This window comes from Peromyscus californicus, unplaced genomic scaffold (genome assembly GCF_007827085.1).
Source record: "Peromyscus californicus insignis strain IS unplaced genomic scaffold, ASM782708v3 Scaffold_11__1_contigs__length_118956290, whole genome shotgun sequence".
NCBI classification, from domain to species: Eukaryota; Metazoa; Chordata; class Mammalia; order Rodentia; family Cricetidae; genus Peromyscus; species Peromyscus californicus.
The window spans coordinates 70,694,851-70,721,925 of record NW_026294402.1 but is presented as its reverse complement, the minus strand read 5'-3'; the positions used below and the strand labels follow the sequence as shown (position 1 = coordinate 70,721,925).

Sequence of the window (27,075 nt, the reverse complement as noted above, 5' to 3'; positions counted from 1 at the left end):
GAGACAGACACCAACATACTTGCCATATTGGTTGTTAGTAGTTAGGAATAATGCTCTTGTACACTGTAAAGATTTGTCACTCCTATCGATTTAATAAAACGCTGATTGATCAATAGCCAGGCAGGAAGTGTACGGGGGTGCTCAGACTAGGAGAAAGACGGGAAGAGGAAAGGAGAGGTGGAGTCGCCAGCCAGATGCAGAGGAATTAAGATGACAATGCTGGACTGAGAAAAAGGTATCAAGCCACATGGCTAAACATAGACAAGAATTATGGGTTAATTTAACTGTAAGAACTAGTTAGTTATAAGCCTGGGCAATAGGCCAAACTGTTTATAATTAATAAAGACTTCTGCATGTTTATTTGGGACTGAATAGCTGCAGGGCCGGGAGGGGCAGAAACTTCCATCTATATATTAGTTTGGGTTACATTTCTGGGTATTTCTGGCTCTTGCCTGTGGCAGAGAGTAGAACATTGACCAAAGAGATTAAAAGAATTATGGGGAAAGCACCAACTTTATCTGGTCTTCCTTCCTTCAGAACTTTGGAGAAATGAAGCTTCCCTAAGGTCTGTGACCCGAGCCTAGGTTTCCAACAATCAACGGAAACTGGTTTCTTGTTCTCTAGTACATTCTGTTTCTTACAACTTAACGTCTGAAAAACAAACAGACAAAAAGATCCCCTCAAGTCAGCGCTCATGCATATAATGCCTGAGTAGGGAAGCTGTGTGGGAACGCAATACCAATCTTGGCTAGGAGGACCCATCTTTGGGGTGGGGGGACAGAGACAGAAGGAATGATGGGAGAGAAACAGAATATTTCAGAGAAACATAGGATTTACAATTGGTCAAGTGACTGGGATGCAGTAGAGGCAGCAAAAACCATTTTATTAATCTTCTAGGTGGGAACCAAACAGCTTGCAATGTGAAATGGTGGCACCTGTTTCAATCTACTATCCGAGGCCACTGGTAATCAAATCCCAGGATACTGTAAATCGGGTGCTGGGAAACAGTAGATGTAGTATAAGGAAATAAAAGTTGAGAGGTTGGTCATGAATTATGAATTTGGAAGCTCAAAGAAAAAAAATTCCCACAAATATAAATACTAAATGTTGAGCTCAAGTCATTAATTGCAATGACAGATAGCCCAAAATATAAGTTTTTCTCCTTTATTTAATAAATGAAACAAATTAAATGAGGTTCTTAAACTTAATCTTTTATCTACTTTTTTTGATTGATGTTTATAAAATGTTGGTACCTGACTAGATATAAACCATGGAGATAATAGTACCCACATTCACAAATAACCTTTGCCATCAAGAAATGGTACCATAGTGTAGCATGAACATAGAGGCATAAATAGAAATATATATGTACATAGATATGTAATAGACGATATTTAATACCTCCTTCATTGGGCTAAGATCAATAAAAGCATGATGGCAATTAGGATATTAGAGACAGAGTGTTTTGATATGTATTGTTGGTTAAATAGCCATCTTGAGAATATGGAACAGCAAAAATGTTCAGTCCAGTGCCCAAACTTTTTCCCACAAATAACATTCACCGACTGAACACTCTGCTTCTATCAGTTTTGTTTAAACGCAAGATTGCTCCTTATCTTTACTGGCTGTAAAGCTGCCTGTTGATACTCAGTTGTTTAAAGGCTCAACCAACTCTTGACTACTGCACCCATTTTTGTTTTGCTTATAGTCAATACAAAATGGGCATCGCATTAAGGTAATGTAAATGTGGTGTTAGTACAAGACAACTTTGAAATTGAATTTTCGTATTTATAATATATGTGTATGCCTAAATTTGAGAGTTAGGACTGTGGTGGTATTTTACTTGTACTGAAATGTGATTTTAATTGTATGTTAATAAATAAAGTTGCCTGGGGGTCAGAGCTATTAGAGCCATAGCAAGTGCGTGGCAGCAGTGGCGCACGCCTTTAAGGACCTGGAGGGTGGTACATACAGGCAGTGACGAGGCAGTCACGTGTTTGGGTTTACAACCAATGAGAAGGCAGAACAGCTAGACTATATAAAGACATCCACACAGGAAGTAGGTCCCTTTTGGAGAGCTCTCTTGACTGAAGAGGATCGCTGAAGCAAGAAGGGTGAGGCTCTTAGTTCTGACCTCTTGGCTTTCTTCTCTGAATCGGCTCTGTGTTTCTTATTTAATAAGACGGTTGGTTACATCTACATAGGACTATTGGATTTTCTTAGCAGAGAAGATAAAATAGATTTAAAAAAAAGTCTGAGGAACTCCCAAGAATGGGAAGGGCTCCAAGAGAGGAATACCCTAGAAACAATGAGTCTAAAATATCTCTGCCCTATAAAATATTCTTATATATCAACTAAAAAGCAAATTCAACTTGTATCTACTTTGTGTCTTTAAGTAATTCAAAGTTACACTCTTTAGTTATAATAATTCTCTTGGAAGTGAAATACATTCTTTTTGGGTTTTTTAGTCAATAAATCAATAAACCTGGTTATAGGCTGTGGTTATTTAGCCATCAGGAAATTTCACTATCAGCTGTTTTTAAGTATTTTATTTTTAAACAATAATATATTTTATATGCAAATGAAAACTTATATTAATATTCATCTAAGTGATAGGCCTTGAAAATAATTATTTTGACATCCAAAATAAAATGTGAATTTACCTAACATATGCTCAAGCAAAACATAGATTTATCTTACTTAGGTTTTACTGGTATATGTGTGTGTATGTGTATAAATATATATATATAATTACTAAAAAATGGTTTATTAAAATATTTCAACATTGTAAAAAAGAAACAAAAACAAAAACAAAATTCTTAAATTGAAGTCATTGACCTTTCTCGTCAAACAGTGAAAACCTGTTTCAAAAACGCCCTTGGCATAAGGAACACCTGTCTACATTGTTAACTGCCTTTGGGGGCCGTAGATTTTAAAGGAAGGAATTTAGTCCCCTCACTGTCTTAACTCTGATTGCGTTCCTTTCAAGTATAGCACTTTTTCCAGAAAAATCACAAATAAATCTATATGCTACCCATTTGCAAATGATCTGTTTAGTCTCAACTCTGAGGATATCATTGCGATGACTTTTTGAAGGGATTAGTAAATGATTTAATGGTAGCATTTCTTTACCCTACCTATAGGACCTATAGGAGTCCAAGATGTTTCCAAATAAATGCAGTAGCTGTTCTCAGAACTATGAGTGAAGAATAAGCTTATTTGGGGGATCAAACGTATCATCGCTCTGATGGTTCTTACTTGGTCTTCTTGGAGGTAGTGGCAAATGGGAAGGATCTCTAGGAACTAAGTAAAAGGACAGGCCAATTGTAGGGAAGGCAGATGTGGTAAATAAAAAAGTGTCATCAAGACCCAGAGGCTGTTTTCATGGGCTGGAGCTGGGGAATACAAAATAGTTTAAAAAGTTTGCAGCCAGTCATGGCTATCCTGTGAGTTTTCACAGCATAAATACTAAATAGAGTGTCAGTAACCTTAAAAACAGGACGATGTGTGCCGAGATGACTCTTAGCATTGATGTTTTATTTGTCTGGCACTTGCCATGAAGATCAGTTGACTTTGAACATACCAGTCCTCTGCCTCTGACTGCCACCTGTTGGGCCACACCCAGCTTACTGTTTTCGGATTAATAAAGTCAATATAGACAGTGCCTTCTGATCTTATATGTCAAAAATCTATATACCCTCATATTTAAAAGAAAGCACCCTACTTACAGGTATAGTTTTTTTCTAAAGACAAACTTTGTTCAGAGTTTTATTTGTACATGTCAGGGACAAAAGAAGAGATAAATTACTTCAATACACTCATATATTCTTGCCAAAAATGTTCTTTAAGTTAGTGAATTTATGTTTTGAAGTTAAGTAAAACGTTTACTTGAATGCAATATAGCGTGGTTGTTCCACACATGACAACTAAATCATATTTGCTAACCAGGTACCTTTGCCCTCTTGCAACTTATCCTTTAATTCCTGATAGTCTATCAATTCTTGTGATAAATTTGCTAAAAACTTTACAGTGAAAGAGTATATTTCATCTTTCTTTATGAATCTAACAACTTTTTTATTTAAAGATTTTACTTTTAACTATGTGCACTGCATGTGTTTGGGGATTTGTGCACATGAGCACAGTTCCCAAAGGAACTAGAAGAGGGAGTCAGATCCTCCTGGAGCTGGGATTACAGGAAGTAGTGAGCAGCCAAAAAGGGATGCAGGATTCTGATCCTCTGAAAAAGCAACAAGTGCTCTTAACCACTGGACCATCTCTCCAGCCCCCAATTCTATGGTATTGAGCACATTAAAGTTTTAAGAGTCGATGTCCTTGAAAGCTGTGATGTAATGTCTCTCACTGCCCCTAGTAAAGATTTTTAAAATTGTAATATATTTTATTACTATAATTGGCCCATTTCCCTTTAGTGGATACTGTTCTAATATTTGTGTGTTCCTTTGTTTTATCCTCATCTTTCCTGTAATTTTAAATTTTAGCCATTTTTTAATAGCATGGTATGTGAATGCTTGTTGAAACAATTTAATTAAAAATAAGCAGGACAGCAATGACCACTTTGGTCTATTTGCATTAAATGTTATAAGGCTATATGGAGCCCTTTCCATCCTACTTCTGAGTGTAATATTTTGCACACTTCACACACATCTCTTTGCCTTCCTTTTCTATTCCATTTGTGTGAATGAACTGCATTTTATCACATTACAAGTATCTCCCATGCTGGTATAAAATATGTGTCAGAACAGTATAGCTCAAGGCCAACTTTGCTCATTCCTTGTTTCTGCAAATGAAGTGCTATGCCACGGCTATACCCAGTCCTTTAAATAATTTCTTTTAGTACTTTGAAAATATAGAAGCAAGTTTGAATACTTACCTACAAAAGCTTAAAAAGTTGTTAACAAACTTTTTCATGGAAGAAAAATGTTCAATTCTGGTTTAGATGGTATATATTGATTTTCTGGTCTGGTTTTATTTGGAAACTTTACCATGAATTTTGGGTACAAAACTGAAATGTTCATTTAGTCTTTATCAGACAAAACATAAGAGTGTATCATCCACCCCCGACAGTCTCACTCTATAGCCAGCAAACAAAAACAAAAATCCACTTACATTACCAACCATCTGCCTCTCAGCATGTGTATTCTGTGACAACACTACCATTAATTCTATCTCAACTCTATTTTGAACATGATACAATTGTTCTTTCTTTTCAATGTACATCTTTTAGCAAGAGACTTGCTTTTAATAATATATTTTCTTTTAGTTTCCTGCTTTATTTGCCTTGAAATGTTTTTATATTGCCCAAAGATCTGACAGATAATTTTGACTAAATTCATTATTCTAAATGACATATTTTTTTATTAGCAAAAATTCAAAGACAGAAATTATGTGTTGACTGATTTAGAATTTTCATATCAAGCTTTGATTGATGGGGTCAATTATTTGCCCAAAACTTACCTTCAGTTCTCTGGAATAGACACATGGCAGAACTTCCTTTGATATATATGAACTTGCAGTTGTCTTGGGGAAAATGTCTGCACATCTAACTTTTAGCTCATCTAACTCACAGACCAGCTCATCTAATAAAGTTTGAATTTTTTCCTTCTTGGATCCATCAGCCCATTTAAAATATTTTCATACTTAATTTTTTGATCTCAAAAAGCACATGCCATCTACTTACTATATTCTCAATTTTAATACTCAGTGCCCTGGATAAGCTCTCTGAGCAGGGCTACCTTCGTTCTTTCTTTGAACTTTTGTGGCACTTCCTGCACACTGTTGTGGCTGTGGCATGTTTTCAGCGGTGTTCCTTGACACCTGAGATGGTACAGTAGTCCCCAGTCAGGATTTCCATGTTCTATCTCCCAATGCCTTTTCAGATTCTCCAGGGGATTTTTTAAAGCCTGAGCACATAAAGTGTGATTTCTGGTCACAAGTTCACATGAATATCCCAGAATGCTGTTTTCTTCTCATAATGCAGAGCCAAGACAAATTTCCTTGCTATCTGGTTCTGCTTGACTTCCTGATTTATGTCTCTGATCTGTTTCCTTTCACTGCATAGGATTTGTTCCTGTTTCTAAGGTTTGGTGGCTGAAACCAAAGTTCTAGACAACACTGAACACTCCACTCACTCCCCTGAACTTTACTCTGGCTTCCCTGGATTAATTCCTTGCTTTTAACAGTTCCTTCCATTTGTTTACAGCCTTATGGTACATTTAAGAGTATGTTTTATAGATCTGTGTCTTGCTCAGCCACCATCAGAGACGCTTCCTCCTGCAGCAGATGGGAACAAATACAGAGACCCCCAGCAAGACATTGTTCAGAGAGTGAGAGACTTTGGAACACTCAGCCCTAAATGGATGTCTCCATCAAATCCTTCCCCTCAGGCCTCAGGGAACTCCAAGGAAGAGAATGTGGAAAAAGTATAAGAGCCAGAGGGGATAAAGGACACCAAAGAAAACAAGGCCTTCTAAATCTGCATGAGCAATGCTCATGTAAACTCCAGAGACTAAAGCAGCATGCCCAGGGCCTGCACAGGTCTGCATCAGGCCCTCTGCATATCTATTATGGCCCCCAGTTTAGTGTTTTGATGGGATTCCTGAGTGTACGAATGAGCGGGTCTCTGATTCTTGTGCCTTCTCTTGGACTCTTTTCCTTCTGTTGGTTTGTCCTGTCCAACTTTGATGTGATAGTCTTTGTTTTATATTTTGTTATATTTTAGAATGAATGAAGTAATTAATTAGTGAATGCCTAGCCACTAGGGTAAAGCTTAACAACTGAACTGTCATTTGTACCTGCTAAGAGAGGAAAATCAGTTTTCTCCAATAGAGTGACACTAAGTATATCAGCACTCCAGGGCAAGACTCATGTTAGTAGCTGACCAACATACAACTGGATTCCACATGTGTGTGTGTGTGTGTGTGTGTGTGTGTGTGTGTGTGTGTGTGTGTGTGTGTGCTCGTATTACAGTCTGGTAGGGTTTGGTTTTGGGATGTTGTTTTATTTTATCTTATTGGTTTGGGGGGTTTGGGGGGTTTGTTTGTGTTTTGAGAAGGAATTTACAGTTGGGTTGGTGGGGGCAGGGAGAGGATCTAGGACTTAGAATATAACCAAAATATATTCAAATTTAAAAATTGTTTTCAATAAAAAATACATGTGAAAAAGAGCATATTTTAGTATAAATTTATGCACATGTATGAAACTGAGTGTGTGGTTTGGTTTTTTGTTTGTTTGTTTAGGAAAGGATAACAATTACCATGTAATTTAAAGCACCTTATTGATCTTTTGGCTCAAGTTTTTAAAATTGCTCTTTTACTCTGGGATTTTTTTTTGCAGGAAAATGAATACAATCTAGATTTTAAATTCTCTGCTCCTGTATTTCACTATTCATTAGTAGACCCAGTGTGCTTAAATGACAAAGTATTACAATCTGCTAAAACATCAGGTTAGCTTCTGTTTCAGTACTTAAAGTCTTGAGGCACTTAACATAGTGTTTTTCTCTCTCTCTCTCTCTCTCTCTCTCTCTCTCTCTCTCTCTCTCTCTCTCTCTCTCTCCTCTATAAATGATTATATAATTTCCAGAACTGAATGTATAGTGCATCTCCATCCCCATTGTATACAAACATTGCCTCTACAGTAAAATGGAAACTAAGGAGCGAAATTTGATATGGGGTTTTAGTTTTCTGAACTTTTGTGATTTATAAAGGCTGCAGGTTCTCTTGGTTTTCCTCTCTGAGATCATTGTCTTTCAGATGCTGTTAATGAATATTTTAATGGCTTGATCTTCTGAGCCCTTATGCCCCTTCTGTAACAGCCACCTTAGTATGGCCTTGTTTTCTACCTAAATAAGAGAAAACACTGGCATTGCTTGTAATTTCTCATATTTTCTCCTCAGTTTTCATCTTCTTCAACTTGATAAAACACAGATGTATACTTAGTAATGTGTATACTTTATCAGCAGAGGCATCTTCCCTCTTAACTTTTAAATTTTCCAGCTTTCCTCCCCTCAAACAGGGTGAACAAGAAAGCATAAGAAAACACATAACTCAAGACAGACTTTGAATGATAGATTGAGCACTAGACTCGACGGTTATGAGGTGCTTGCCTGTGTTTGGGAGTGAGGATTTCTTCTGCCCTGAGCAGAACTGCAGTGTAAGCTAATTATTCATTGGAAATGTCTTGAGAGATCACAGTTGCCAGACTACAGAGTTGCCAGGAGGCTCTGGCTCAGGTCCGATGATGATGATGATATAGGGAATATGGAGTGATGGTTCTTGAGCTGAAAAATAATTTTGGTTTTTCAGTCTGTTTTCTTTAGTTTTCTATGTAAAAACTTTAGCCTTAGTTTTTTAAAAACTGGAGTATTGATGATTTATGTCCTCTTACTTCCAAACTGGATAAAGCACTTGCACAAAGCAGAACATATGTAAAGTAGAAAAATTTCTGAAGTGCACAAACAAAAATGTCATCATGCTAACTACTTATAATGACTTAAATCTATTAAAACCAGTTATTTGTTTCTGGTAATAGCTAGAATAATACTACACTAACACTAAGAATTTATGACAATTATTTGAGACCACCATGAGTATAATATACATATAATTTTTGGAAAATACAAAATCAATGTCAATTAGAGTGTTTCTATGTATACATGCATGTATGTGCTCATGTGTTTTCATGTGTATATGTGTGCACCCACAAACGAAGGCTACAGGTTAACTTTGGGTGTCCTTCCTGAGGAGACACCCATGTAGATGTAACCAACGGTCTTATAAAATAAGAAACACAGAGCCAATTCAGAGAAGACAGCCAAGAGGTCAGAGCTAAGAGCCTCACCCTTCCTGATTCAGGGATCCTCTCCAGCCAAGAGAGCTCTCCGAAAGGGACCTACTTCCTGTGTGTCTGTCTTTAAAGTCTTCCTGTTCTGCCTTCTCATTGGTTGTAAACCCAAACATGTGACTGCCTCGTCACTGCCTGAATGTACCGCCCTCCAGGTCCTTAAAGGTGTGCGCCACCGCTGCCACGCACTTGCTATGACTCTAATAGCTCTCTGACCCCCAGACAACTTTATTTATTAACATACAATTAAAATCACATTTCAGTATAAGTAAAATACCACCACACACCCACACTGTTTGTTGAGACAGGGTCTTTCACTGGGACCTGAGCCTTACCGACTGGGTTGGCGGGCTGGCTCTATTTCCCAGCACTAAGACTACAAGTCACATCACATCTGCTTGGTACTGGGACTGGATTCAGGTCCTCCGGCTTCCATATCACTTCACTGAGCCATTTTTGCAGCCCCATTTCTATTCCTTCTTACTTCTTGTTCTAGATGAGCAAGAACAAGTTAAGATATTTTCCACTCTGATTATTTTTGCTATTATTTTAAATATTTCTTTGTTTGGACTGGGTTTTTTTTTAACTGTAATTCATAGGCTGGTGTTTTGTCCACTCAATAGTCAGTTAGCCATGAAAAGTACAAAAGGGCCTTATCAGTTGAAAGGAAGTGATGACCCACGTAATTAAAACATTTTACATCTGGTAAATATCTTAGTATAGGATACACTTACATTTTATATTTTTTAAATAAAGAACTATGCCACACACACACACACAAACAAAAACAACAGAGGTTGGCATCACAAGTTTAATATATTTTAAATGTAAACATACATTCAAGTAGCACATTTAAAGAATAATATAATAGATTTCTATTTCTTAACCTCTAGTCTTAGCCTCAATGGTATACTATTAACTTTTTAACTAAAAATATATTACTTAATGTATCCCCCAATATAGTCAATACCATATTTTCTATACTGTAAACTGTGTTTTAAAAAATTGTAAATATCTGAATTACAAACAAGCCACAATGTTTGGAAATTCCTAATGATAGACTTCTGTTCGAAGGCTGCAGATGATGGTTAAGAAACGGCGCTTTCCAAATATTTTCAGTCAACTGTTACAAGCCTCACCATTCAGCTTAACAGCAGCAGAAAGTGATCAACCTGAAGACCCGCTCCTCAACGAGTCAGTGTGTGCTGAAGACCCTAGTTACCAGTAACCATTTCAACAGAGATAAAATAAATTAACACCAGAGAGAAGAGCATGCGCACACACATACACACACACTTTCACACCGCTCCAGAACCTTTCCTATTGTCCTTATTCATACTTGGAGGAAGGCTTTCAAAATCCCTTTGTAAAATCAAGTTTGCAATTGAACTTATTCTCAAAAATATGAAAAATAGCTTTTAGCTGCTTTAAAACGGCAATTCCATCAAAGCCATTTAGTGATTTATTTTTTCCTTCAGTTTAATTTCAATGGTTTCACCCTAAATGAAATCTTTTGCATCACATCAACCAACAAAGTCTATTATAAAGGCTAGTGAACGGGAATGTTTCTGTTGGCATCATCCATTCCAACACATTTTATGCATGAAGTGACTCCTGTCTATGGGAAGGGAAATGGAGTACATGCAAATATTTCTTTACTTTGGACTAAGTTTTAAACAAGGAAAAAACAACACTGTAGCAGCAGTGTTCTAGACAATGGTCAGGTACGATTCATCTGAGGTAAGGTTGTACTATGCTTTTTAGTGTTGGAAACTTTTTAGTTTGAAAACTTGTGGACATAGACTCAAACCTGTGCCAAGAGAATTTCTGAAGCTTTGACCTTCTTGCAAAGAAAAAAAAAAAAACCTGCAACCCAGAAGCAACAAGCAGCAATGCTCTTAGAATTACACCAATTGCATTAATGAGAACAGTTCAAACAATTATGCAGTCCTGCAGCTCCTGTGTCCTGCCTACCGTCTATTTATTCAAATCCAGTTCAACATTTCACTTTAGCCAATAAAGCGTAAGTGCTAAAAGAAAATATTCATTTAGCCAAGCAATGTTTTTTTATTTTTTGTTTTTTTAGTTTGGGTTGCTAGCTTTTAAAACTTTATTTCTAAATATTCTATTTTAGTTTTCATTGGTGCAATATAACCAAATGTATTCATTTCCCTCCAACAACATTAGACTGTCAAAGGAGTTCTACTTAATTTCAGAAAATTATTTATAATAGTATTGGGGAAAATGTTGACATAGAATTAAGCTGGACTCAGCACACCCCATCAAAAGTTAGAGTAGGGATCTGTTATATAATATAGGAACCTTTAAAATAGATTTTACTGGTAAGGCATCCAAAAGAGAATACATATTTTTAAATAAATAAAAAGTATATCTACATAATATTATACATAGAGAGATGAAATGACCCGGGCAGATTTTAAGAAAGTCCCCATTTATCTGCTCTTTTAATTGCAGTCATGAAAATAATACAGATCAGTTTTGTTATTACCACAATTAGTTCTAGTGGCAGCCACATGAACGTACTACCATGTTTCTGTATTTCTTCAGAATGACATTGGAGCTATCATCAAAGTACAGAACAGAGATGGCATTTAGTTTGGTTGGAGCACAGCAAGGCTTGGGAACGTGGTCAGGAAACATCAGGTGTACCTGGAAAAGAAAGAAAATAAAAAGGAAAAAAATGTGTCTTTTGGAGAAATGGGGCAAATATTTTATTTACAGCTTTAAGAATCCAATGCTTCTATCATGACTCTCTGGCAAGCATATTCATCATCTCATTCCTGTATATAATAGAGATGACTGGGGATCGGAGGGCTGCTCAACAGGATGTATTCTCCATCAACAAGCACTAAGAATCAAACTGTTCTATGTAAGTATTGGGGGCTTGAAATGCAGCCCATCAGATAAGGCAAGCTCTGGGTGGAATATTCAGTGGAATTTTCCTGGGGGGTGGGGAGAACATGACACTTAGCACTGCCCTGCTTTAACTGAGTGGGTATCTTCTGTGTACACTACAAAAAAATAACAGAGGCTGTGGGCTCAAGTGAGTGCAGACACACTTGGATGACAGAAAGTTTTAAGTCCGCAGGATATTGTAATAGGATAGCTAAAGAGTGCATCACAAACACTGTGCCAACTCTTACTCCTACGTGGTGAAGATAAGTTAAAAACCACAAAGAAATAAAATCTATTCTTGTTTTGCCTGCACTCAGGACCCTTTTTCTCCTACTGGGTTGCCATGTACAGCCATGATATGAGGATGTGTTCCCAGTCTCATTAGGCCATGTTTGGTGGATATCCCTGGGAGGCCTTTTTGTTTTTTTAAGGGAAACAGAAGAGGAGTTGATCTAGTGTCAAGAGGGGAGGTAGGGGAAAGGCCTGGGAGGAATGGAGGGCGGGCGAGCTGTGGTCAGGATGTAATGTGTGAGAGGAGAGTAAAAATCTAAAATAAATCTAGTACTTGTTTTAGAGCAACAATTTCAACTCTTCATCATAGACTTTTTACTGGACTGACTGGAGTTTAACACCATTTTCCTTTCCCCATACACTCCTTAGAAAACTGCCAAAAAGCAAGCTGAGGCTGAAGCAAGGGGTTCAGATAGTTTGCAAATTGAATATCCATTCCCTTAAAAGGCTGAAAATGTAGCTATATGGAAAAGCGAAGTGCTTAAATAAAAGCTTGGTACCCATTTTGACCAGACTGGCAGTTTGCCTGTAAGTTATAATTGAGCTAGAAGCCAGAATATGGTTCCCACCTACTCTGGCCCTTCCCCCAAAGGAGTTTATGGGAAGTCCCCTTGATGAGCCTTAAGGGATCTACAAAAAAGCAAACACAGCCTCTTAGAGTTTTGGCTTCACAGTGTTCTGGCTGAAATGATATAGGAGGCCTGCATGAGAGCAAAAACATCGGACAAAAGAGTGACTCCACGGGAACTTGAAATTTCCAAAGACCTCACAAAACTAAAAGTTGGAGAGCTTTTCCGGATTTGAGATGCAGTTTATATTCCTCGTCAGCTTTATCTCCCATAACCCTCGCAGGCATGATTGATAACCCCCAGGTTTCAATGGCCTTGGCAGCCTCAATAACCAGCCACTCCAAACAAAATGATTGTTCTTGAATGATTCTTCGAACGTATTAGTCACAACATGCTCTTCTTTAACAAAAACCATGCCTGTCCTCTCATTCAACGTCCTTCACGGGACAAATGTTAAGAATATTCACAGCACCACAAACACTAAAGTCACATTTGCCCTGTGAGCTTGAGGTTTGCAATGATGTGTCTTCTATACCCGGATAACAGGCAACACAGAAAAAAAGGTCTTCCAATGCCACATGAGGGTTTCTTTTTGTTTTCTCTTTGATACCACTTCTAGACTAGAGCCATAAGAACTAAAATATTTACGTATTTATAAGAAAAAGCAAATAAGGAAAGAGGAGTATTTGATGAAGGATTTTTTTTCCAAACAATATTAATGCTTAGCCTGAGGGAACTTTGCCATATTGGATACATATCTAAGAAAGCAAAATTCTGCTTTCTTAGTCAGGCATCACTACTTTACAAACAAAAACAAAAACAGATCAAGAATTTTGAGAAATCAAGTAGCATTATTTCCCAAGCTGTCTTAGTTAGGGTTTCTATTGCTGCAATGATGCTTCATGACCAAAAACAACTTAAAGAGAAAAGGGTTTATTTCATCTGACAATTTATAGTTCAACATCCAAGGAAATCAGGGCAGGTGTCTGGAGGCAAGAGCTGAGGCAGAGGCCATGGAGAAATGATGCTTTCTGGCCTACTCCTCACAGCTTGCTCAGCCTGTTGGCACTCAGTACCGTCAGCCCAGAGGAGACCCATCCATAATGATCTGAGCCCTCCCACATCAATCATCAATCAAGAAAATGTACTTCAGGCTTGGCCACAGGCCAATCTGGGGGAATGGGGCAGGGCACATTTTCTCATTAAGTTCCTTCTTCCAAAATGACTCTAGCTTGTGTCAAGGTGGCATAAAACTATTTAGCACATAAACAGCAGCTATTCCTCTCTGTCACGACATATATAGTGATCATGACTGTTCCTTCAAAAGAGGAATCATCAGCATACTTCTCAATCTACCAGTAGAGATCTGAGTACAGTGCCCTGGCAGAGCCTGTCTGCTCCTCATTGCTCAAGAATACTAACCCATAACAAGAAGTATTTGTGAACTGAGGCATAGCTGACACTAATTCTCCCCAGGAATTAACTTTATGCTCCACATACTGTCATTAAAATAGGCTATCTCATGAAAAGAACATTTGTTTTGTTGTTGTTGTTTTTGGGTTTTTTTTTGTTTTTTTTTTTTTTTTTGAGACAGGGTCTATCTATGTAGCCCTGGCTGTCCTGGAATCCACTCAGTAGACCAAGCTGGCCTCAAACTCAGAGATCCACCAGGCTCTACCTCCTAAGTGTTGGAATTAAAGGCATGCACTACCACTGCTCGGCTGAAAAGAGTATTTTATATGTGGCTGCCTATTAAAATGTTTATTTTATTTCTTTCTTCTCTCTCTGGTTTTATTTCTAAAAGTTTTTATAAAACTCATGCTTACCCACCATAGACAAGTACTTCAGACAAGCCAGGAGAGTCTACAGCATCTTTTAAGTCAAGAGTGATACCAGGTAAGCATCAAGGAATTCAAATATTTGATATGTCTGTTTATATTTATATGTTATATTATATTATTATATTAATGTGAGTCCTTATTTAGAAACTAGCTACTCTGTCCATCAGCTTTCGAGTTTCAATGGATTTAAGGGGAAAGGTAAACTTTAGAGGTCAAATACAAAATCTAAGAGTTTGCAGCAGAGGTTACTAAATAAGCCTCGCTTGCACAATAGGGTTGCTCTGTCATCAGCAAAAGAGCTCCACTTCTATCAGGGGTTTGTGGTCCTACAACTGTGCTCTCTACTTTTTCTCCTTGATACATAATCATGGTTTTCGTGTTAACCCAGACACTAAACAGTAATCCTATAACATAATCTGGTGCACCTCCTAGGACACTGCTGTCTTCCAGAAATTACCCTCTAATACATCAGTGTGTCAAGAGAGGTTGGATTGTGTTCATTAAATGGAATCCAATCACAGATCCCTGAGTCAACATTTCACTGTCTGAAGCACAGGAATATGTTGAGGTTACTAGAAATGTAATCACTGCAAATATTTGCAAGTATGGAAGAAGAAAAAGGAAAGATGATTTTCTTTTTAAAATGACATAAAAAAGAGGAACTGAGAAGGAAAAATCAATAGATATTATTCTACTACTTATACATGATATTCAATGACTGTGTATATATTTAGAACTTGCTTGAAATAATTATGTCAAAAGCTCTCAGATGAAGTTCAGTGCAGTTGTTATTCAATGTTTCGGCAAAGATGACTAGTGAATTGCTAGTTTAAAACTCATCTGGCTAATCACTGTGTAGTAATCTGTACAGAGTAGCTTCTTTATTTAATACTTCAGTTTTCCCAGCTGAATTTGTCCCATTTCTGAGACCAGGGTTATTGATTTTAAACCAATCTGAATTTCTTACCACACCCACCATTGTTACCCCCAGCTACAAGTTACAAAGGAATTTAAGAACTTGAGGTTGATAATTAAATTTTCTTTAAAACAAACCTCTACTGTGTTTGTATTATAAACCAGTTTCTATACCGTAAGCATAGAACATACCAGAGTCTGGACTATGGCATGGTTGGTGGCATTCATATGAGCATTAAGTGGAAAAGAACATTCTCCATCACAGTAAAATGCAGCATACCCTTCGGGTGCTATAATCCAATCCTGAAATGTATAAAATCAAGAGAAATGATATCAGATGCGTGACAGTCAAGACAGACAATTCTTCAGGAGACATTCTACCTGAACAAGTTCCTTCCTTAGTCCAACCATTATTCTAAAAGTCCAGCTTCTTCTACATTCTTTAAATTTTAGTTGACATTTACATCAAAAGTACAAATATTTTCACTAGAAATGGTCATTTCCAATTTCTCCCAAGAGGTTAGTATATAAAACAAAGTATACATTAATCATTCTGTATTTGAGAATAAAACTATGATCACAAAATAGCATTCTAAATATTGTTTAAACTGGAAATGATTAACTCCGGGGCATTCAAGTGAACCAGAAAATGCAGGGAGTAGATTAAGTCCTGAGTGAATTTGTGTTGTTGATGTGAGCATGGCCATGTCAAAGACCCCAGTGACTCAGACACATGGGAGTGGCAAAGCCTTCGCTGGGTCAGGTTCAGAGGAATGGCAGGGCCTTCCCCTGGTCAAAGCATAAATGTTGACAACATATGCTGAAAATATTCGCCGCAGCTTCCTCCTCCAGGATGACCGCAGCTGTGACTGCTCCCCTCCAGAGACGCCCCTATCAAGATCCGTTAGCCCTTCTTCATCTGTATATAAAAAGCGCTGAGTTTCCTGGGTGCTGCTGGTACACCTCCATCAGAGCACATGACCCGTCTGATCCCACCTTTTCTGTTTGTACGTCTGTCATTTCTTCATTCCAGTCACTCTAATCAGGTCAAGACCAAAGCCCTGCAGGCCAAGGCCTGTGGTATCCAATGTGGATCCTTGACTTCAGGGAACTCACATCAGGTAAGCAAGGGAAAACTACAGCGACCAGAGCAAGTGCGCAACGAAAGGTAAGGGAGAGAGCATTTCTGTATGTTGGGTGTAAACCACAGGATGAGCAGGCTCTAGAGATGGTTATGTGTTTGTGCTCTGAAGGAGTTTGGAGGAACCATAGGAATAAGGTAAAAAGGGTAAAAACATGACAACTGCAGCAGTGTTTAGACTGTGTTCAGGAGACATGCCCAGACACTCATACTGAGGAAAGGAACTATGGGGATGCAGTCTCTCAACCTGTGGTGGAACTGCACCTTGGGTCTGGGTTGCAGAAAGGTTTAAGGGGAGATAAACTCACTCCTTGACAGCAAACTTTGTTTAGGGCAAGAGATTTGGAGGAAGATATTAATGGTTTTAACTACTTTCCTGTGTTTGGGTGACCTAATCCATAGAATCAAAACCAAATGTTAGAAGAGGGAGCATAAGACCTAGGGTTGAGAAATAACCCAGCAGTTTTATATTTCTGATACATCTAGTGGTTATGCCCATGCAGACAAGCCCAGTTCAAGGAGAAGCCAGCTGGATATATCTATCCATCCAGTGGCTTCCTCACATCTTTCCATACCTGTTTGTATTGATTCCCTCAATTTTGGAGGGCACTTCTCTAACTTCCTGGTGTCCTAATGGGCCCCATTCAACTATTTGAAATGGGCTGTGACTTTACTCAAATGTGTTTCTCCTTTATCATCCCCTAGGGGCATTCCTCTTAAAGAGACCTGGAAAGCCATTCTGCTATGGAATGGTGCCCAGGTTAAATATGAAAAAGTAGAACTCCTAGAATTTGAGGCCTCCATAGAATACAACAGCTCTCATCACCCACCCTCACTGAAAAACTGTAGTGCACATAGTGGGTCCCTGGCTGTGCTCCCTGAAGACATTGCTTGTTAGACACCACTCAAACACATAATGTTAGCGGCACTAATGTCATTCAATAGACCACTAATGGCTCCCCATAAGTAACGATACAGTGTTTTGGCATTCATCCAGTCTCCAGTTAGACAAAGGATACTATATGGAGCAATGGAAATTGGCAGCTGTCACCAACATTTTTTAATATTACCAGTTGGTCATTGCTGACATCAGTGTGGATAAAGGAGGGTTGCATCCAGATATCAGACTGGATTTGATTACCACAGCTTACCAACACATATGTGTGACAGCAGCTCTTATAATGAAAGCAAATATAATTGGGAATTAGTCAATACCAACCTCTAGCATGCTTGAACACACAATAACAACACTGTAGATATGGCCCAAATACATTGGCACAGCCTAGACTTGCAAAAGGCTTATGGCCAGATTGTCTCCCCAGCTAATATTGCAAAAGTGATCCTTGATGAGCTTCAAGGCTCCAATCTCTTGAACTTAATAAAGCTTGCCGTGTTGTTTGTGTTGGGCATGGTGGCTGTGTGCTCCTCCTTTGTTGTCCTTACAGTCTGGCGTTGAGCATTGCACCAAACCAACCTGGGACTCAGAGTGAAGACACCCTGACCATCTAAGCAATAAGAAAGGGGGAGATATTTAGAGCAGATGAAGTCCAGGGTGAATGTATATTTTTAACATGAGTGTGGTTTTGTCAAAGACCCCAGTGCCTCAGACTCCTGGGAATGGCAAGGCCTTCCCCTGGAATGAGCACAGATGTTGACAGTGTGTACAGAAAAAATCAACTGCATCTTCCTCCTCCAGGATGACTGCAGCCTCAGTCTTCTCCCCTCCAGAGACCCCACACACACCTAGATTAGTTAACCTTCCTCATCTCATTCACACTTTATATAATAAATGCACTGAGTTTCTGGGCTACTGCTGGTGTTTCTCCAACAGGAGCACTCAGTCTACCTGATCCCAGCTTTTCTGTTTGTGTATCTATCATTTGAGTTTAATATGAATTATAAGTGAAAGAAAAATATTTTGGGCAAACCTGCCTTATGATTTAAACTTTATAGTTGGAAATTCTATTTCCTAGATGGAACTATGATCCTAACGGAACTAATGTAGACATCTATACTCCATTGAAAGTTCTGCAGGTGCTGTGGAGATGATTCAGTGGGTTAAGAGAGCTGGGTGGGCAAGCATAAGGACCTGAGTTTGGATACCCAGTACCTAGGTAAAAGTCTGGGAGGTGGGGGGCATGTCTTTCATGTTTGCTTATAATTCCAGGATTTCCTACATTGGTGTAGGAGATACATGACAATCACCAGCCTTTTTTTTTTTTTTTGGTTTTTTGAGACAGGGTTTCTCTGTGTAGCTTTGCGCCTTTTCCTGGAACTCACTTGGTAGCCCAGGCTGGCCTCGAACTCACAGAGATCCGCCTGGCTCTGCCTCCCGAGTGCTGGGATTAAAGGCGTGCACCACCATCGCCCGGCTTCAATCACCAGCCTTTACTGGCAGCCAGCATACCCCCAAAGACAATGAGCTCCAGATTCAGTGAGAGATAATATTTCAAAGAGTAAAGGTGGAAAGTGATAGGGCAGGACACGAGATGGTCTCTTCTGGCTTGAACACATGCTCACAGACATTTACATACATGTGTGTGCAAAAATAAATTAATTAATAAATGTTTATTATATACGCAGGGCATGGTAATACATGCCTATAATCCCAGTACATGGGACACTGAGGCAGAAGGAGTGCTCAAAGACATTTGGGCTGCATAATGAGACTTTGACTCATGCAAAACAAAAGACTTGAGATATTTAAAGAACAGTACGGCTTTTATCCATTCTTAAATTTAAGAATGCTATATTTCCCTAGATGGTTGTTAAGCCCAACTCATTATGTTCCAATAAGGAAATAATGATAAGGAAATGAAAATGATGTGTGTGAACCACATGCTGAATAGTCTTCAAAAATGATTATTATATTGGAACAATCACTAATAAAGACTATGACTTGCTAAGGACTTAAGATAAACAGAAAAGAAACACATAGATTAAACAATCTTACCTGCCATCCCAGATCCCGGAAACTCACATAGAGTTCATGCTTCTTGCAGGCTTGTTTTTGTTCACTGGTATTATAATCTGCAGATTAAAGAAAACCCAAAACTTCTGTTTTAAACAAATGACTGCCTATTGGGTTTAGAGGTATATAATTTCTGTTATGAGATTATGGATAAGGTTTCTGGAAGAGACTGTACATGTTAAGCATGAGTTTGACTCTTAACTGAGAATTTTAGCTGTGATACTCAGTCAGGTTACTTTTGTAGAATGTAGAATAGTATTTGCTTTACAAGGTTCTGAAAAAGTTCTATTGCCACCTATATGTCAGGCATAGGCTGGTGCTGCCATTCACAATACCAACTATTAACTGTGTGATCCTTCGTTAATTCAGTCACATCAGTGGTACTTCACATGAATATGCGGTGCATATTCGTACAATATTTTCTAAAGAGGAGCTTTCAGAGAAGATGCCAGTGTCTTTGGAGATTTTATTTAAATAAGTATCATCAATATAAGATACCCTAATTTGAGTTTCTGAGCAGCACTCAAAAACATGTCCACTTTTAGGCATCTTCATTCACGGCTAATGGAAGTATCTCGGCAAAAGTCAATCAAACAAAAAAGCTCAGGAAACCCACTCCTTTTTCCTTTCATTCTCACATCCAATCTATCAGGAAATCACCCACACAACTTTCAAATAGATTTCAAACCCACTTGCTCACTCTCTCCATCATTGCTCCTGGACCAAAACACCATCTCTAGCCAGGATAACTGAAGTATCCTGAACAGTACTCTCCCCCTCTCCTCTTGTACACCAAGTGGGCTTTTATCAAATTAACTATGCATTTGTCTAAAAGAAGCCCTGCAATGGTTCTAATACCACCGAAAGTGAAATATCTGCACGATGGTTAGAGGCTTGCTGTGGGTGGGACCCAGTACCTCTCTCTCTCTCATTTCCAGTCATTCTTCTCCTCCTTCACCTCATTCTAGCCATAACAACTACTTCCTGTTACACACAAAGTTCAATTTAGACCTCATTTAGGGTCCTTATGCTTGCTGTCGCCTTTTCCTGATATTTTCTTGCCTGGGCATCCACATGGCTAACTGTTGTATCTTTCAGTATTTCCTTAAGCACCATCTTTGAAGGAGGCTTCACTAACTAGCACATTTAAATATTGTAACTCTGACCCCAATAGTCCTCATTGCTCTAACCTTGGTTAGGCTGATTTAGTGTTTCACTTACACTTTGGGAAATTCTCTGCCATTATTTATTCATCCCATGCATTACTTCTTATCTGTATTGCCTCCATTGAATAAATCCTCACCAAGACAATCTGTTTAACTCTGGTTCATTGATGTATACCAAGTATGAGAAATAATAATTGATATATAATGTGCATTTCATAAATATCTGGAGAATTAATGAACTTATTTTCCATAGTTTCCATGAGTAATTAAGACAGAAACATTGTTTCTACTATATATTTTGCAATGCATTTAAAATATTAAAAATTTTATAATTTTTTAAAAAGTTAAATATAAATGTAAAACTCTAATCTTGCATCTGAAATAAAGGAAAAAGATCTCAAAAATATAAAACTTTACAGAACATTTTTTATGTTGTCTCTGGAAATTGCTCAGTTTTTACAAATATCATTCTATAAGATTTTTATTATTTATTATTATGAAAGAGGGAAAATTAAAGAGCAATATAATTTACTTCAAAGAAAGCTTGTGTGACTATTTTACCTTCCAACTTAATGATTCAACTGCTAATGAAAGAGCCTCACACCAGGAACTAAATGGTGACTCAGTTGTCTTTATGATTACCTCAAATTGTTATGTATTTGATGTCAATTGAGAAAATAAAATAGTAATTAAAATTTGAGCAGAAGATTTTCCTCTTATGCAATAATTGAACAAATATATGTTAATAGTGAAAAATGAAGAAAATTTGTTTTAAGATTATGTCCTCTTGCTTTCAAGGAAGTTTCTACCTTAATCTGAATAATAGCTCCCAACACTTCTATTCAGGCAATGGAAAAGTGTTTTTAATGATTAACATTAAATGACTACATTACTAACACACACATGCACATAGATAGATAGATAGAAACATACATACATACATACATACATACATACATACATGCATATACAGATAGGCAGACAGACAGACAGACAGAGAGAGACCACATGTATGGTTATTAGGATTCCATGTTCATAAAAAAAGAAAGTGAATAAAATTAAAAGCCCAAAGATCTCATTTAATTAATGTAGTTTCATAAGGACTAAGTGAGATATATATTATCTCACATAAATGTAATGAGTAATTAAGTTTATAATGGATTCTTGTTCCAAGAGTCTGATGTCATGGAGTGTTGTATCCATATGCTTACTCTGTCAGAAATAAAAATTAATGGTTACTGAGTGAAGTAAATATTTTAGCCAAATCAGCAAGGTCTGGAGTTAGGTGCATGCTCATAGTTGGCAAACTAAGCTGCAGGGAAAGGGGCAAGGGAATTATGTTTATAGCTTTAAAAATAGCAATTGGCAGTCCTTAGGAGATTAAATGAAGTGGACATAATTCTACTGTTGATAAACAGGTCTACAAATGAAGTCATGTGCCCAACTCCATTCTGCCCACAGCTGCTTGCCAGGAATCTTGACCTTCTCCTGGACTCTCTCCCCCTCCTTGTAACTCATCAGACCCCATACCCACCAGGCCAGGCCACCTGACATGAAGACACATGTAACCTCTTTGAGTTCCCCCTTTCACAACTCCTCCCAACTCTAATCACCATGGGAGCAGTTTGTGCTATTTCCATCCTTAAGGCTCAGAAAGGCCCACAATCCTGTGCACAGGCCAAGACTGGCAAGTCTTCCTGACCTTAACCTGTCTGTAAATTACCAATTCCCAGCCCTATGCCTGAACTCACAAAGCCTGGCCTAGCCTGATGAGCCCAATCTACACGTTTCCTAACCTCCAGGTTCAGGCCAGGTGGCACATCCTAGGCACCAGCCTAACCTATTGTGTCCACATCAGATCTACAACCAACAATAGAAGATCACATGACCAGATCGCATATAAAAAAATAATACAAAGGATCAAGACACCGTACACACTCCCGCGAAATCCACCAGTCCTGTTAGAAATGTTCTCCATCAATTACATAGATGAAACCCAGGAAACAGAATCTAAAAGAAAAATCACAAACTTTATCAAAGAATTCAAGGAATTTAAAGAAGATACAAACAGCTCCATGAAATTAAAGAGAATAAACTCAGAGTGAATAATTACCTGAGGGATATGAAAGAAAATACAAGCATAAATCTGAATGAAATGACTGAATTCAATGAAGAGATAGAAACATGGACAAGAACTCAAGCTGAAATGAAGTTGTAACTGAAAAACTAAATAATTCAACTTAAAAAAATCAAAAGATTCTGTAAACAGAATGGATCAAGTAGAAAACAGAACATTGGGACTTGAAGAAAAGTAGAAGAACTAGAACAAGGAAGCAGAGAATATTATTTTTTTTAAATCATGGGAAAGGAACAAGCTGGAAATGTAGGACACCATCAAAAGACAAAATCTTCAAATTATAGGCATAGGCGAGGGAGAATAATCACAGGTCAATGGCAAAGACCAGATCTTCAACATGATCATATAAGAAAACTTCCATAAACTACGGAAAAGTGTATCTATCCATAGAAATACAAAAAGCACACAGAACCCCAACTAGACAAGACCAGCAAACAGAACCCAACTAGAAAAGACCAGCAAACAGAACCCCAACAATTAGACAAGACCAGAAAAGACCCTGTGGCAAATCATAATTCCATCACTAAATATACAGAAAACAGAAATTTTCTTGAAAGTTGCAAAAGAAAAAACACAAGTCACACCTAAAGAAAACCCACTAGAATAACAGCTAACTCCTCAATAGAAACTTCTTTGGGTTTCCCAGAAGAACCCGAAGCAATGTATTCAAAATTCTAAAAACCACAATTATCAACTAAGATTACTGAACCCAGCAAAACTATGTACCAGAGTTGAAGGAAAGTGAAAAGCTTTCCATGATCCAAATAGACTAAGACAATTCATCTCCGTCACACCAACTCTAAATAAAATATAGGAAGAAATACTTTGGACTGAAGAAAGGAGTGAACATAACCAAGAGACTGTAGAAACTCCTCCAATTACTGAAACACAAAGTATGATTTAAAATAGCAAAAAAAAATGACTACAATCAACACATACCTTTCAATAATAACTTCAAATATTAATGGCCTTAGTTCTCTAATCAAAAGACAAAGGCTGTTTGGATGGAAATTCATCCTTCTGTTGTCTCCAAGAAACTCAGTTTTAAAGAGAGTCCTCACCTTAAAATGAAAGGATGGAAAAGGGATTCCAATACAATGGGACCAGGAAACAAACAGGTGTTGCTCTCCTAATATCTGACAAAATAAACTTCAAACTAAAACTTATCAGAGCAGATAAACAAGGACACTTCACTCTTCTTAAGGAAATAATTAATCAAGAAGACACTGCAATCCTAAGTATATATGCAACAAGCTCTGATAAACACAATTTCATTAAAAAATTACTACTAGAATTAAAGAAACAGATTAACATCAAACCATTAACAGTAGGTGATTTTAATATCACACCTTCTCCAATAGATAGGTCATCGGAACAAAAGAAAATAGAGAAACATCAGAATTAAATGATATACATCAAATGGACATAACAGATATCTACAGAATAGTCTACCCAAACACCAATGATTATATATTCTACTCAGCAGGCCATGGAAGTTTCTATAATATAGACTACATTCTGGGACACAAAACAAATCTTTAAAAATTTAAGAAAATTTGAAATAACTCCCTCTGTTCTATATGACCATAATGCAATAAAACTTAAAGTAGACAGCAAACAAATCTCTAGTAAGTCCACAAACTCATAGAAATTAAAATCTTGTTTTTGAATGATGAATGGGTCAAAAAAGAAATCAAGAATAAAATAAAAAATTCCTGGCTCTAAATGAAATGAAAACACAACACAATAAAACCTCTGGGGCACATTAAAAGGAGCCCTAGGATGAAAATTTATAGCTCCAAATGCCTACATTAAAAAAATAAGAAAGAACAAAAAATAAATGATTTAACAATGCAACTCAAGAATCTGGAAAAACAACAAACCAAACCTAAATCCAATACACAGCAAGAAATAAAAATCAGAGCAGAAATTAAAGAAATAGAAACAAATAGAATAATTCAAGGACTCAATGGTTCTAAGAACAGGTTCTTTAAAAGAAAGTAAACAAGATGTTTGGTCCAACTAACTAAAAGAATGAGATGATCCAAATCAACACAGTCAAAAATAAAAGAGAAACAACAAACACCAAATAAATTCAGAATATTACATGGGAATATATTAAAAACCTGTACACCATTAAGTTCAAACCTAAAGACATGGAAGAATTTCTAGATTCATCCAGACCTCCACAGTTAAAACAAAAAGAGATGAACAAACTAAACACGACATATGAGGAGATTGAAACAGTAATGTAAAGGCTTCCGACTTTAAAAGGTCCATATACAGCAGAATTCTATCAAATATTCAAAAAAGATCTACAGGCAATACTTCTTAAATAATTTTTAAAAAAATAGAAACAGAAAGAACACTTCCAAACATCTACAAAGCCAGTATTACTCTAATACCAAAACCAGGTAGACACAATGAAAAAAAAAAAGAAAACTATAGTTCAATAATCCTGATGAACATGACTCAAAAATCTTTAGTCCCATGCTTGAAAACAAAATACAGCTATATATCAAAAACATTATTCACCTTTACCAAGTTTGCCTTATCCCAAAGATACAGGATTGAATCAACATACACAAGAAAATAATTGTAATAAATCACATAAGTAGACTTAAAGACAAAAATCATATGAGAATTTCAATAGATGTAGTGATTGTGGACACATTCCAACTTACAATAGACTCAAAGAAAATTAAACAACAGAAAGAAACACAATGAATGAGATAATAAGATCTCTATAACAAAAACTTTAAATCTCTAAAGAAAGAGATTGAGAAAGACATTGTAAAATGCAAACACTTTCCATGCTCATACATTTGTAGGATTAATATTAATATATAATTATGTGTACATAATAACTATTATATTATTTATAATATTAATAATATGAAAATGAACACTGTTTGAAAAACAAATTATAGATTTGGTGCAATCGAAATCCTCATCTCATTCTTCACAGAAATTAAGAAAAAAATCTACCCCTAAATTTCATTTGGAACCACAACAGACCCCACATAGCCAAAGCAATCCTGAGCAAAAAGAACAACACTGTAGGGATTACCATTACAGATTTCAAATCGTATTACAGAGCCATAATAGTAAAAACAGCATGATACTGACACAAAAAATGGACATGTAGACCAATGGAACAAAACAGAAAACTCAAACATAAGTACATATAACTACATCCATCTGATATTCAACAAAAAATGCCCAAAAAAATACACTGGGGTAAAAAGATCATCCTCACCAAATGGTGCTGGAATAACATGATGTCCATATAAAGAAAAGTGAACTCTGACCTGCATTATCACCCTGCACATAAACCACCTCCAAATGGATCAAAAACTTCAATGTGAAACCTGAAACACTGAAAGCTCTGGAAGAAACATAGGCAGTACACCACAGGCTATGAATGTAAGAAACAAACCTCTGAAAAGGACTCCATTTGTCCAGGAATCAGGGTCAACAACTGGGACATCATCAACAAGTGGGACATCACCAAACTGAAATGTTTCATCTCACCTAAAGAAATAGTCAGCTGAGTGAAGAGGAGACCCATAGAATCTTTTCCAGCTGTACAGCTGATGGCTGGGTAAACATCCAGAACACACAATGAACTCCAAAATCGGAGTCAAATCATGGACTACAAACAGAGAATTCGCAGAAGAAAAAGTAAAAATGGTTAGGAGATATGTGCTCCTCCTTCAAAATCAGAGAAATGCAAATTAAAACGACTTGAGCTTGTATCTCACTTCAGTCAGAATGGCGAAGTAGAAAATATTTTTAACTGAATGAGGTAACCCAGACTCAGAAAGACAAACGCTACATGTTTGTCTCATTTGTGGTTTCGTGGCTCCATAGTGTCACATGTCAGTTTTATAACCCAGAGAAACCAAAGAAACTCAGATATCAAAAAGGTGCCATGGGGGAAGGCAGAAGAAACACTAGGGTTGAGATAGCAGGACACACACGATGCGAAGGGGGAAATGGGGGAACTGGAGGGGACTTACTTGGGGTAAGGTGGTCAACACAGAAGGAGTGGGAGGGAGGCAGAAAAAACACAATAAAGGTGTTTTGAAAATCCATAACGAATCATACTGCTTTTTATTCATCCCAAATTACATATAATACACATAATTATATGTGCATACATATAGATGTGCAGTTGAAATGAAGTTAAGCAACTTGGGCTGAAAATGCTCCTCTGTGTAGCCTTAGACTGTCTAGTAAAAAGGCCAGTACCACTCATAAGAAACCCTC

The 27,075-nt window shown here is 37.3% G+C and overlaps 1 protein-coding gene across 1 annotated transcript in view; it reads right to left on the bottom strand.

Annotated features, from left to right (window-relative positions):
• Positions 1-9,649: 9,649 nt before the first annotated feature.
• The window catches only part of Bmp5 (bone morphogenetic protein 5), a 125,608-nt gene continuing 108,182 nt past the window's right edge, over positions 9,650-27,075 (bottom strand). Inside the window, exons 5-7 of the mRNA XM_052714699.1 lie at positions 19,483-19,559; positions 15,581-15,691; positions 9,650-11,526 (exon numbers count right to left, since the gene is read on the bottom strand). Of these exons, the coding sequence (XP_052570659.1) occupies positions 11,377-11,526; positions 15,581-15,691; positions 19,483-19,559 (338 nt within the window). The 3' untranslated portion in view covers positions 9,650-11,376. The remainder of the gene's footprint in view (positions 11,527-15,580; positions 15,692-19,482; positions 19,560-27,075) is intronic.